The sequence below is a fragment of the Mytilus californianus genome, unplaced genomic scaffold, assembly GCF_021869535.1.
Source record: "Mytilus californianus isolate M0D057914Y unplaced genomic scaffold, xbMytCali1.0.p SCAF_17, whole genome shotgun sequence".
In the NCBI taxonomy this organism is placed as follows: domain Eukaryota; kingdom Metazoa; phylum Mollusca; class Bivalvia; order Mytilida; family Mytilidae; genus Mytilus; species Mytilus californianus.
In genome coordinates, this window is record NW_026262659.1 from 8,040,913 (window position 1) to 8,055,221 (window position 14,309).

General features: G+C 33.4%; 1 protein-coding gene across 2 annotated transcripts in view; it reads right to left on the bottom strand.

The window, feature by feature from the left end:
* LOC127726317 (uncharacterized) overlaps positions 1 to 14,309 on the bottom strand; it is a 46,386-nt gene that overhangs the window by 15,697 nt on the left and 16,380 nt on the right. For both annotated transcript variants that reach the window (XM_052233641.1, XM_052233640.1), the window contains exons 3-8: positions 10,092 to 11,464; positions 8,870 to 8,985; positions 7,265 to 7,353; positions 6,899 to 6,981; positions 6,596 to 6,691; positions 333 to 4,966 (exon numbers count right to left, since the gene is read on the bottom strand). In XM_052233641.1, the coding sequence (XP_052089601.1) occupies positions 333 to 4,966; positions 6,596 to 6,691; positions 6,899 to 6,981; positions 7,265 to 7,353; positions 8,870 to 8,985; positions 10,092 to 11,464 (6,391 nt within the window). The remainder of the gene's footprint in view (positions 1 to 332; positions 4,967 to 6,595; positions 6,692 to 6,898; positions 6,982 to 7,264; positions 7,354 to 8,869; positions 8,986 to 10,091; positions 11,465 to 14,309) is intronic.

Genomic DNA, 14,309 nt, shown 5'->3' on the forward strand with positions numbered 1-14,309 from the left:
TAAATCATGTTTACACAACATCTCACTTTATTCATCTAAGATTTTCTTCTTTATAAAAACACTGTTTCTTCTATGATGTGTGTGCCTAATTTATATTTAAAATACAATGTATCCAATTTTATTCGATAGAGTTAAGTCTATTTTTATCCTAATTCATTGTTCAATCTTTCCTTCATGCTTTAAATCACCTATTAACATGATCATAATTTAATAAGCTACCTTTAAGTAAACTTTGCATTTTAAAGTTTGAAAACTAACCTTTACTTTTAAAATACTACATGTCAACATTTAAATGATTAAATCATAAAAAAATGCAGTATAATCTAATTTACCTGTATCAAGACCATCAACTGGTCCAAAGAGACTAAATAATGCTTTGGTAAACTCTTTCTTCAGAGGCAGTAGAACGGTTGGTTCACCAAATGAATCAGTTCTATCTCGGTCGATCCGACTATCATCAGGTCTGTTTATCATAACCTCCGACTCGGGAACACCTTCTTCATCATCAATATCCATCCCTCCAACATCCAAATCAAAGTGAACATTCTCCAATTCTTTGTTTTGAGTTTTCTTCTTGGCATCAAGGTCAAAGTCAACATTCCAAAATTCGTTAGCATCATTTGTATTTAGACCTTCACTACTGACTTGGACTGAATCATCTAACAGACTAACATGACTACTCTCACGACTGTCACTACTCAAACTTTTATTATCAGCAGAATTGATCAATTCCTTTAACAGAGCATCGGTAAATTCAGAGTCTTCCTCAATAACTTCGTCACCAAATGAACTAAAACTATATTGCTTAGCTTTAATGGACAACTGTTTCTCCAGTGAAGAAAGTCTTTTTTCACTACTAGTTATCAACAGTTGCTCAATCTCATGTCGGTCCATATTATGTTCCTTAATGATGTCATTACACATATCCATCAATGTTTTAGGAGAGACAACATTTTTCATGGATTTCTGTCTGAGTGCCGAATGAATGCTGGGTGATTTGGGAATGTGTTGAGCTTTAAACATACAATCGACAAACTTATCACTGTCCTCCTCACTGAGATTAAGGTTATATTTCCAGTCCAGCAATAGATTCACAGCCCATTCCACATCACCATCACACTTTTCTAAAATGTCCTTTAATTCCTTCTCAGGTATGGACGGAAAACTACTTTGAAGAAACTCAAGACCAACAACACACATACTGTCTGTCATTGTACTTTTTTCCTGGTGTAAAACTTCAGGAATACCTCTTTCTATAGAGCCATCTGGGTCATATTTAGGAGTGCCTTTCATAATGGATAATTCTCTACCAATACAGATTTGATAAGGATATTCAATTTTCTGTAAAATGTGCATATTGCCAGTGTTTATTAAATTAAGAACTTTAGTATCAATAGATGTGATTGATGTTGATGCATCCATTTTGCGTATACAAGGTTTTGTTTCGAGATCTAAAGAGCTAATGGGTGCCGATCCTTCAAGTTTTGGCATTTGCGTAGCCCAATCATTGTTAAGAAATGCTTCTTTGACTGAATCATCAAGAAATTTGTCAGGAAATTTAGCTGCCATTTTTCTCTTGTTGCTTGTTTTTTTTTTCTTTTTGGTCCCAGATTTTTCATCAGCTTCACCTGTATCCTGCGATACTGGAGTTTGTGTAATTTTAATTTCTTCTTGTTTCCTAGAATTCAATTCACTAACGTCTTGTTGACTATCCTGTACTTCAGTAGATACTTTTGCTATATCTTGTCTCGGTGATTTATCATTTCCTTCTTCACTTTTTATTTGTTGATTTGCTTCCATAGCAACAGCTTCAATATCTGGTGCAGTGACTAATTCAGCATTTTTATCTTTTTTATGTAAATCATTATTATAGAATTCCTCTACATCATTCCGGCTACACTCATCATTTCCCTTATCTAATATCTCTACTTCCTGGTTCGGTTTGGTATCATTAATATCTGCTGCTGATGACATTTCTCCATTTCTATTGATCAAGGCCTGCTGTCTGTCAGATCCCAATAACAAAGCAGGCTCCAACTGACTAGTTTCTGAACCTTTATCCTTTGTTTTTTCACCTTCACCTTTCGTGATACTTGAGTGATTGTGATCAGTTAACGTTACGGTTGGCTGACTATCCTGCTTACTGTGTTTTTCTAAATTGATAGTGTTACTACATGCAACAGTGCTTGGATTTTCCTGAAGTATGTTTTCACTATCTGTTGAAACAATATCAGGTTGTGTATTTAAAAATTCTGGGTTTAAATTTTCTTTAGTAATAAATGTGTGCTTGGCACTATTATTAACATCAGAATAATTATCATGTCTTTTGTCTAGAGTCATTGATGATAAATCCGTCTTATTTTCATCACTTTGCTGTTTTTGTTTAAAATTGCCATCATCTAATCTACTCTGTACCATATGACTATCTATTGTGAGCTCTACTTTTCCCTTCTTTAAAGATAACAGAGATGTAGTATTTAATACTGTACATTCACCATCTAATCTATCATTAAAATGCTGGACTAGAAATGAAGGCTTGTCAACACTTATAGCATCAGACAAACATACAGAAGGCTTAAGATTACTTTTTTCATCAGACTTCTCATTTTTAAGTGTATCAGACATCACTGACTGATTTCGTTTCTGATTTCTATCTACTGACTTATAACTTGTATCCTTGAGATCATTACCAGTAGCTGCCTTATGTTTACTGTTTTCTGAAGAGTTAATAGATTGATGATTGTCATGGGTTTTAGATGAGTTTGACTTGGATGATGAATTTTGATTAGCTAATGAAGAATCTGATTGGTCAGGAGAATTAGTATCACATGTTTTAGTAGAAGGCACTTGTTTAAACTGTGAAGATTTTTTTAATGATACTGGTTCTTTTATCTGGCCAGATGTTTTTGATGTTTTATTTTTCCGAGTTTTAGATTTTTGCTGATTTTCACCAGATTTTACTGTTGCTTTGGAGGAGAGTTCTGTTTGTTGATTTTCATTATTTTTCACACTTGCTTTAGACGATACTTCAGAAGCAGGTTCTTTATTCTGTTTACTTTGAATCGCTTCATTCAATACAGTATTTTGATTACTATTAACATTATCCCCTTGTTTATTTTTATCTCTATTGTTTCTCTTCCTCTGACGTTTAGACTTTGGTTCTTCCCATACACTTGGACTACCCACTTTTTCTGATTTACCATCTTTACTTTCTATTTTGCTTGCCGAATCCAATTTATTAGAACTTTTTAATACCGAATCTGATTTATCAAAACTCTTTAGTTGTGTGTCTGATTCATTAGAACTCTTAATTTGTGAATCTAATTTATCAGAACTCTTTACTTGTTTATCCTGCTCTTCGGATGGTTTCTCGGTCTTCCAATAAATTTTCTCTGTATCTTTTTCTCCATCACTATCTACATTCCAAAATTTTTCACCTAAATCATCAGATAAGTCATTAACTTTTTCAATTACAGAATCTATATGATTTTCCCTTTTTTCTTCCAAATTGACTGGACTTTTGGTGCTATTCACACTACCTTTACTGTCCCAATATTCTTTTTCAAAACTTTTCATATGCAACTCTTTTTGATCATAACTTCCCTGTGCCTCATCAGCCTGCTCCGTTTTACCATTGTTGCCCCAATTTTTATTATGACCATGACCTTTGAGCTGATCAGCTGACCAGATTTCATTTTCTACAACCGTTCTGCTTTTGTTAACCTTTAAATCAACTTCTTGAGAAATATACAAATTTTCACTCTCTCTCTCAGGTTTTTCATCAATGACATCAAAAACTTTCTCTAAACTTAATTCTATGCTGCCAATTGTCTGGTCTTCATCAGTAACAGAAACTGTTCTATTTTGATTATCCTCAACACTATTTAATTCAGAGGGAAAACTATGCTCAATGTCAAACCTTCCATCAACAATACCAGTTACTGATGAGTTATTTGGAAGGTTAGTATCCCCAGGTACTTTTTCATCTTCTGCATCATGATGTTTATCAACTGAATTAAGAGGTACCTGCACATCCTGCACATGCTGCATGTCTGACGTTTTATCACTGTGTAGAAACATACTAAGTTTCTGGTCTATAAGACATTCAGCATCCTGTCTTTGTTGTTCATCAATAGGCATTATATGCAGATAAGCCTTCAACTCATCCTGTACTTTACTCAAATCACTTAATGTTTTATCCTCTACATGCTCAGACATCAAACTATCAACAAGTTCATGGATTTCATCACTGAATTCTTTGTCCTCTGATCTCCCTTTTTCAAAACTTGGTGTCCTTGAGCTCCTGTTTTCAATGGGTGTATTATCACTTTGTTCAGGTTGAACTGTTACAGGTGAAGCACATGTTTTTTCAGATACAAGAAGTTTTTGCTGAGAAATGAGCTCTATCTGTTTCTGTAAGCTAGCTGTAGATAAGGCTTTATGTTTCTTCATTTGAAATCCTAAACCAGTGGAGAATGGGAGCATATTGTTCTTTACCAGACTTTCACTAGACATTGATACTGTTGATACAATAGCACGCTCATCAATCTTATCAGTAACATTGGAGTTGTCTGCAACCACTGTATTTCCATTTTCACTTCCTCCTTCCCCTTCTTGTAACATATTCTCTTTGGTTTCTAATCTTGTTTTATCTTTCCGTTCAGTATGTTTAGATGATTTGTTCTCCACCTGTGAATTCCTTTTGTCATTACTTTTCAAAGCTGGAAATTCTTCATCTTTCAAATCTTCATTTTCTTCCTTTTCCTCATCCTGTTCATTCATTAAAGGCTGATAATAGTTTTTCCATTTAAATGACCCTACATCCTGCCAAATATCCTCATCATCTACGTTACTTAATGCAGAATTATTTTTTGTCTCAGCTGATGATTTCTTGGCCTTTTTTGTTTCTGTTGTTTCTGTTTCCTGCGTGCTGTTTTGTGGTAATAAATTTACTGGTCTAGACCTACTAATATTAGAAAAGAAGATATTCATTAGGACATACCTATTGATAGCTATTTTCAACAATGACTTACTTTATTCTTGAGACTTTGTGTTCCTGTAATGATACAGAGTCAGTACATAACAAGTAAAACTGATGATACCCCTGCTTAAGAATTCGGAAAACAGGAAGTTGATGAGCAATGAATCTGAAAACACATCATAAAGAAAAGCATGTACACATGAAGCCTGATAACAAATTTCAAGGAGCTCTTATCTGTAGTTCCGTAGAAGAAGGGCCATTATGTGTTAAGAGTATAACAGTATGCCACCTTTCCATCAGAGCAGGGGTACAAGAGGATATCAATGTAGCACTACAGAGGTCACTGTATTGACTTCATTGACTGAATCTGTAAATGATAAACTTCTTGATCATGTTGATACTATGAATTGATTTCTAATAGTGGGGAACATTATAACATTCAAGAACTATAGTTTGGAACTGTTCTGGAATTTTGTTGATGCAAATATTTCAGTGGAGTAAATGAACATGTGCATATATCTTTCTACAGAGTATTTAAACAAATTATCTCTTTTATTTTTCAATTATACCTTTCTCAGCTAGAAAAGGTGGTTTTTTTGGAAGAGGGTAATTAAACAAGATGCAATGTGAGCTATGGCTCACTACAAGGATATCCCAATTAAGTATTTGGCAAAACAGTAAGTTGATTTAGCAATGGATGTGAAAATGCACCTTACTATAAAGGATGTTCACATGAAGCTTGATACTAAATATCCTAAAGCTCCTTGTTGTAGTTCATGAGAAAAATGTCACCCAAAATTTGATATATAGCTATTATGTTTAAGAATAAATAAGTATTGTTTACAGAAGTAGATAATGAGCTATTGATGTAAACATGCATCAAATAGAATAGCATGTTGACATGAAGCTTGATACAAATTTCAGGAAACTCAGATTTGAAGTTCCTAAGAAAATGGGATGAAAATTTACAGGTTAGGATAGATGGACAGAAGGACACTTAGATGGACAGACAGACAGAAGAAAGCAATATGTCATATACACCCTCCTCCTTTGCAGCAACAGTATCATTAACATCTATGATTTAGAGTGTTGTCTCAGTATTTACCTTTTAGTATTAACATATCAACTGTTACATTTCTTTGGTATCTCAGTATTTACCTTTTAGTATTTATTAACATATCAACTGTTACGTTTTTTTGGTATCTCAGTATTTACCTTTAAGTATTAACATATCAACTGTTACATTTCTTTGGTATCTCAGTATTTACATTTTAGTATTAACTAACATATCAACTGTTACATTTCTTTGGTATCTGTCTCAGTATTTACCTTTTAGTATTAATTAACATATCAACTCTTACATTTCTCTGGTATCTCAGTATTTACCTTTTACTATTCATTAACATATCAACTGTTACATTTCTTTGGTATCTCAGTATTTACCTTTTAGTATTAATTAACATATCAACTGTTACATTTCTCTGGTATCTCAGTATTTACCTTTTAGTATTAATTAACATATCAACTGTTACATTTCTTTAGTATCTCAGTATTTACCTTTTAGTATTAATTAACATATCAACTGTTACATTTCTTTAGTATCTCAGTATTTACCTTTTAGTATTAATTAACATATCAACTGTTACATTTCTTTGGTATCTGTCCAACATTCTCTTGATGCTCTCATAAGGCACAGCATGATTAGATTTCCTATAATTTAACAGTTTACTGATTACATGATATAATATCTAAAAACATAAGCGTATTCATTAACATCTATTTGTATTCTACTTTTTTCTCTAATTGTAACCTGAAAATCTGAAAGGCCTCACACTAATTGTCGACCATTAACAGTTGTATATTTTGTGTTAAGGAAAAAAAGTTATCAAAATTTTCAATTGCATGAAAATACTGTACTCTGAGCATTGTCTGGCTTTAAATCTCCAGGGTGTTGATGGTTCCAGTATCTCTATCTCATATTCAGGATTCACAGACTTTGCCTACAAAGAATGTAAGTTAATTAGTAACGGAATTTATAGACCACTCTTTTGAAAGTTGTATACATCCATTATATTTTAGAAAAAAAGCCTACAAACATGACAAAGAATGAAATTTAATTACTAATGGAATTTATAGACAGCTTTGTTGAAAATTGTATATATCTTTTATATTTTTACACAAAATTAATGAACACTTTGAAAGTATTAGAACAGTCTTTTTGATCCTAGCCTTGCCCTGATCTCAGTTCCCCATTACAGTTTCCTATTATAATGACATACTTACAATATCAACATATGGACACATTTCCCAGACTTGTGTATTGGTATTGTCTATGATGACAGGTGATACATCCTTCCTTACAGCTTCAAGTGCTACAAAAAAATATGTACAAATATATAATTGTGCAATTAAAACACTAATTAATGTCTTTTTTATAAGGGAGGTATTTAAGTTCAGTTCAGGTATCATTTTGTGTAAAAAAATCTAATGTGCCATTAAGTTTGTTGCCTACGACAAAGTTCTTTTGAAAGATTTTCCGTAGATGAAATGAACTAAATGTGTGCCACTGTTAGTTGGGCACTAAATTAGCATAACAATTTCTTTAAATTGCAATTTAATGTTTTCTTCAAATCATGGTCAGAGGTTCAAGTTGCAAGTTTACTTTTTCTGAAACAAAATGACCAAATGAAAGATTCCAATAAAAAGAATATGTTTGTAGTTCCTCAGTATAACAGTGTGGACCAATAGATAAACAGACTTGAAACTAAGATCTTTCCATCCCAAAATTAACCTGTAGATGCTTGTTTTTAGGTGGATTTATGTTAAAACATAGGTATTCTATTTCAAGACTGCTTATTGATTTCTGATACTGAAGATGAATGCATTTTTTTCTAAAGCGAGGCATTGAAAATAATATAATTCAAAAGTAACCAATTTTTATTAATTTTTTTTATTAAAATTGGGGTTCATTCTTCAAATTTATTCATTCATTGTGTGTTAACTTACGTTTTTTGATTGAGTTAAGCCTTCCAATTGATATTTTATAGTGTGTTTTTCTATGTTGTGATGTTATACTATTGTTTCAGAAAAGGGAGAAGGTTTGGTACCATTAAAACGTTTAATCCCGCTGCAAATGTTTGCACCTGTCCTAAGTCAGGAATCTGATTACAGTAGTTGTCGTCTGTTTATGTAGTTCATACGTGTTTCTCGTTTCTCGTTTTTATATAGATTAGACTGTTGGTTTTTCCGTTTGAATGGTTTTACACTAGTAATTTTTTGGGGCCCTTTATAGCTTGCTGTTCGGTGTGAGCCAATGCTCCGTGTTGAAGGCCGTACCTTGACCTATAATAGTTTACTTTTATAAATTGTAACTTGGATGGAGAGTTGTCTCATTGGCACTCATACCACATCTTCCTATATCTATTCATTGTAAAAAAAATGTTGTATTCAAATAGACAAAGACCATGTATTGTTGTTCGTTGAAGGAAGTAAACACACATCAATTTTATTAGTTTTTTTTCCAGGTTAAGATTTTACAAATTTGCATATTATTTCAAGAGAGTCACTTAAGTTGTAACCTAAATTATTTACTTATAACAGCTGATTATGGCACTGATTTTACATATAAAATAGATCCACTCCCATTTTTTTTATTTAAACAAATTTGATTTCTTCCTTTCTTTGTACCTTGGAGATCAGATTCTGTAATTGATTCTTATTTTTACTGTAAAACTGAATGTAAACCTCTGTACTTGATCATATATCATCTGTAATATATGATCTGTATCTTTTTATTACAATGCTCACGAGCCTCTGTATCTAATTGTATTTGATTACTACTTTTAGAACTTACTTCCTACAATAATAATGAGTTTATGTGAGATTTACCTTTTCTCCTACAATGATCATGAGCATCTGTCAACTTCCTCTGATCATAACAATATACATCTCCATTCATAAAATAATCATCTGCAGAAAATATATCTCCGTTTCCTTTCAGCTCCCTGCAATAAAAGCGTAAAATTGAAATCTCTGGAATAAATGTTATATCATTACATATCATGAATTTTTTTTGTTGTTTCAGAAATTTCTTTTTTGCACTGTTTTGTACTTTAGAACTATTTTATATTTGGAGGATGAGTACTTCAGATGAGTGTATGTGGATATTTCATTGCATTGCACTTATTCATGTTTGGGGCAGATCATCTTTCTGGTAGTAACAGTCATCATTGCCATGCTGGAATACTCAGTAGTTTTAAAAAATAACTCTAGAACGGTAAAAGTGACACCACCAAAATTCAAACTTGATCTGTGTTTTGTGATAATTAGCATTGTGTATAAGTTTCATAACATTTGTTTGAGGCAAACTTAAGTTAGAGCACGGAAACCAAATATTCAGCAATTTTTCCATTTGTAAAGGGGCATAACTCTAGAACAGTAAAAGTGACACCACCAAAATTCAAACGTGATCTGTGTTTTGTGGTTATTAGCATTGTGTATAAGTTTCATAACATTTGTTTGAGGCAAACTAAAGTTAGAGCACGGAAACCAATTTTGGGATGTAAGGGATGTACGTACGTACATACGAACGGACGGACAAGGCTAAAACTTAATGCCCCCTCTGCTACAACGGGGGCATAAAAATGGTGTTGATAGTGTGTTAAATGATCCTCCTTTTACACCATTTCTTATGGCTGTGCTCCTATAAAGGGATATGTAAATAATTCATTTGGTTTACTTTTGAGGTTATCATTTCATTCATATGCTATATACATTATACATAAATAATAACTAGGATCTATTCTATTCAAAAATTTCCAAACAGATGTTAACATTTTGGTCGCAAAGATGTTTTTTAAAAAATGTATGTGCTACCTGCCAGGTAAATTTCTCCAGATGATAGCGACTATTACCTTGGTAAAGTTTAATTTCCCCTGCCAGTTAAATTTCTCTGGATGATAGCGACTATTACCGTGGTAAAGTTTAATTTCCCCTGCCAGGTAAATTTCACAGGACGGTAGTAACTATTACCTTGCCAGAGTTAAACTTCTCAGGATGTTATTGTAAACAATTTAACCTTGCCAGAACTTTTCAGGATGAAAAATCTCACCTTGCTAGTGTTGACTTCCCACTGCCAGGCAAACCTCTCAAGATAATTAAAACTCTAACACCACTTATTATCTTGTCCTTGACCTTCTGTGAACAGAGATCTAGTGATCTCTCTGGAGACGGAGAGGATTCCTTACTTTGAGCCTGAACGTTCTTTTTCATCTGCTGAGCAGCGATTGTTGCATATTGCTGAGCTTCACTGGCAAGTTGCTGCGCCGTAGGTGATGGAAAAGCAGAGGCATACGGTAAAATGGGTGGTGACGGGGATGACATTGGATGATGTAATATGTTTCGTGTAGGTGAAGATATTGGTAAAAGGCCAGGAGGAGGCCTTAAAGTTGATGATGGATGGTGCATCATGTTTGTTGTTTGTATTACTGGTCCAACTTGGCTTGTCTGTGGCATGATGTTCATTGGTGGAGGGGGTTGAGGTGGCACATTCCGAACACCAACTAAAGTCACTGGTACAACTGGTATTTGTGGATTAAACGGAATGTGTCGAGGCACTGGGAACATGGGTACTGGTCTTATCTGTGGGTGCTGACCTTGCTGCTGGGGTGGAAACATTGCGTAAGGAGGAATAGTTCTCTGCTGAGTAGGTAAAGCTGCCTTAGGAGTTAGAAATTTAGGAAAAGCATCAAATGGCTTTGAATCTGAGGTATTACATTGCACATTTGTAGATCTAGGAATAAATTCTTTAGCATTAGGAGATAGAGCATTTAATCTCTCTAATTCTCTAGCAGCTGATTCTAACATTGACGGTTCTTTCTTTTCCTCTTTAGATATTCCCAACATATTCTTCAGTTCAGCTGTCATAGTTTCTGCCGATCCGCTCTGTGATAGACTAGATCCATCACTGGAGCTGTCATCATTTTCTAAGTCAAAAGTATCCATATTAAAATTCAAATCTAGGTCCTCTTCTGGGTCTTTTTGAAGATTTTTAAACTGTCCTCTTTCATTTTTCTCTGCTAACCCTAATCTTACTAACATAGAAATGTTACTACTTCCATGACTACCTATTCCAGTCCTGGGAAAGTTTCCTTCACCTTTAACCTTTTCCTTTAACATCTTTTCTGACTCTTTTTCTTCAGAACTACTTTGGACCCCATTAGATTGAGGAACTACATTTTTCCTCTTTTCATCGCCTTCCGTGTACATTCCAGGAAATATATTTGTTGCATCCCTTTGAGACTGATGATTTATTTCTTTACTTTGAGCCATATCTTTAGTTGCTTTGATACCAAATTTAGCAGTGATATCTGGCCAGTAATTATCCATGTAAGCTTTGTAGCTATCCTGATATAAATCTGATTCTTTTACTGTAGCATCTGAGAACGGATTATACAGTTCAGACAAAACATCACTACCAGATAACTGAAAATAACAAGAAAATTTACCTTGTCTTTAAATAGTGCTGAAGTATTTTCCTATGTGGATCTCAATTTTTGTTTATTTTGAAAATATAATTTGCTTATGTGGTTTTTAATTCATCACGATTTCATAGTTGTCAATGGAGTGTCAACTATTGGTCAGAATGATCTTTTTAGGGGAATCCACTATATTTCCCAAGATACAATCTTACACCACGTTATACAATAGTAGGTCACGTTTTACATTGTATCTAAGAACTTAATCAGAAGTAAAACTTAATTTACCCATAAGCTTTTTTAGTTTTTAGTGTTGTTGGGTTGCTGTCTCATTAATGTATACCCCCCCCCCCCCCATCCTTTTTTTTATTCAAGTATAAGTAAAGAAGTGATAAAATATTCACACAGTCACTTAATTGAGAAATAGAAGTCATGTGACCTTTATCTTGTGGCACATTTTCCTACAACATGTTGTACAAATGGTTCTGTTTATTAGTTTCTGAAAAATTAATTTGGACAAACATGTGCATGCAGACATAAATGACACAGATATATAACAAGAGTGCACACGCTGAAATGTCTCGCCTTCTTTACTAATCATTGATATTATGTTGATAGTTCGAAATATAAAGCTTTACTACAACTATCACATAAACTTAACATGATCCAAGAAAATGAGGTCAAGGTCATATAAACCAAACAAGGAATACATGTACACCTTACAATCATTCCATACACTAAATATAGTTGACCTATTGCTTATAGTTTCTAAGATACAGACTTAACCAAGACAAGAGTGCACACGCTGAAATGTCTCGCCTTCTTTACTATAATCACTGATATTATGTTGATATATAGTCCTAAATATAAAGCTTTATTACAACTGTCACATAAACTTAACATTGAGGTCAAGGTCAGATGAACCATGCCAGGCAGGCATGTACAGCTAACAATTCTTCCATAAAACAAATATAGTTGACCTATTGCTTATAGTTTAAGAAAAACAGACCAAAACACAAAAACTTAACACTGAGCTATGAACCGTGAAAATGAGGTCAAGGTCAAATAAAACCAGCCAGACTGACATGTACATCATAAAATATTTCCATACACCAAATATAGTTGACCTATTGCATATAGTATTAGAAAAAAAGACCAAAACTCAAAAATTTAAAATTGACCACTGAACCATGAAAATGAGGTCAAGGTCAGAAGACACCTGCCAGCTAGACATGTACACCTTACAATCATTCCATACACCAAATATAGTAGACCTATTGCATACAGTATAAGAAAAACAGACCAAAACATAAAAACTTAACTATAACCACTGAACCATGAAAATGAGGTCAAGGTCAGATGACACCTGCCAGTTGGATATGTACACCTTACAGTCCTTCCATACATCAAATATGCTAGACTTATTGCTTCTAGTATCTGAGATATGGACTTGACCACCAAAACTTAACCTTGTTCACTGATCCATAAAATGAGGTCGAGGTCAAGTGAAAACTGTCTGAGGGGCATGAGGACCTTGCAAGGTACACACATACCAAATATAGTTATCCTATTACTTATTATAAGAGAGAAATTAACATTACAAAAAAACTTAACTTTTTTTCCAAGTAGTCACTGAACCATGAAAATGAGGTCATGGACAATAAACATGTGAGTTACAGACGGAAACTTCGTAACATAAGGCATCTATATACAAAGTATGAAGCATCCAGGTCTTCCACCTTCTAAAATACCTAGCTTTTAAGAAGTCAGCTAACGCCGCCGCTGCCGTAGCCACCGCCACCGGATCACTATCCCTATGTCGAGCTTTCTGCGACAAAAGTCGCAGGCTTGACAAAAATATCAATCTTCCAACTTTGTTCAAGGTGACTAAAAATGGCCTGTATGACTAATATTTAGAACTACAAAATATTGAGATACTATGTGTGCAGCTTATCTTTTATGTTCAAATTAGAGATAGACATCTTATTTGCATCTTTGTACTTTGTGTATTAGTTTTGTTTTGCCACTCCCTTTCATCACTTTTCCTAAAACTGTTTTTTCTTCATTTCAGATTGTTTTTTATGTGTATTTAGGTACTTTTATAACTTTTTCCTATCTGGCTTAAAAAAATTATCTTTATTTCCATGACTTTTAAGAACTATTCCAACTCGATGAAATCCATCCAGCATTTTACTGAATTCAATCAAGGGGAATATATTATATCCATCTTCAGAAAAGGACTGCAAACAGACGGATCATAATTCATATATGTGCTTTGTTCCCAATTCCCCCCAAAAAGAAAAAGATATTGCATCATTCAAGTATCAACAAAAGGCAAAAAGAACATTTTTTTCAAATATATTTGACAAATTTTCCATATTTCTCCGTTCAAAATTTAACTACATCCTTCATTTTGTCCTTTAAACTACACTTTATAGTACAGCAACATTTTTATGGATATATTTTTTTTAACTTTTATGGCAGAACTAATTGAGATTTGGATAAAATTGCTAAATATTGAATGTCAACTCACCCTCTATATGTACAATGTGTAAAATAATGTTCAAAAAACCGATGTTAATTAAAGTACTTTAACAGTGTGTAATCCATCAAATTAACACATAAATCACCTGAAAACTGTGAGGTAGTATGATGCAATACCTTTTCTATACACAAATATAGGACAGAAAACATGATATGGACACTTACATGTATCATGAACACCTAATTCTGACCTTGAAAAACATATTTTTGGATTTTATGATATTGGTGCTCTATCATTAACACATGTAATTATTCTGCCCTAATATGGGCACTGTGATTAGTCAATAAAATTATTTGTATTTACATTT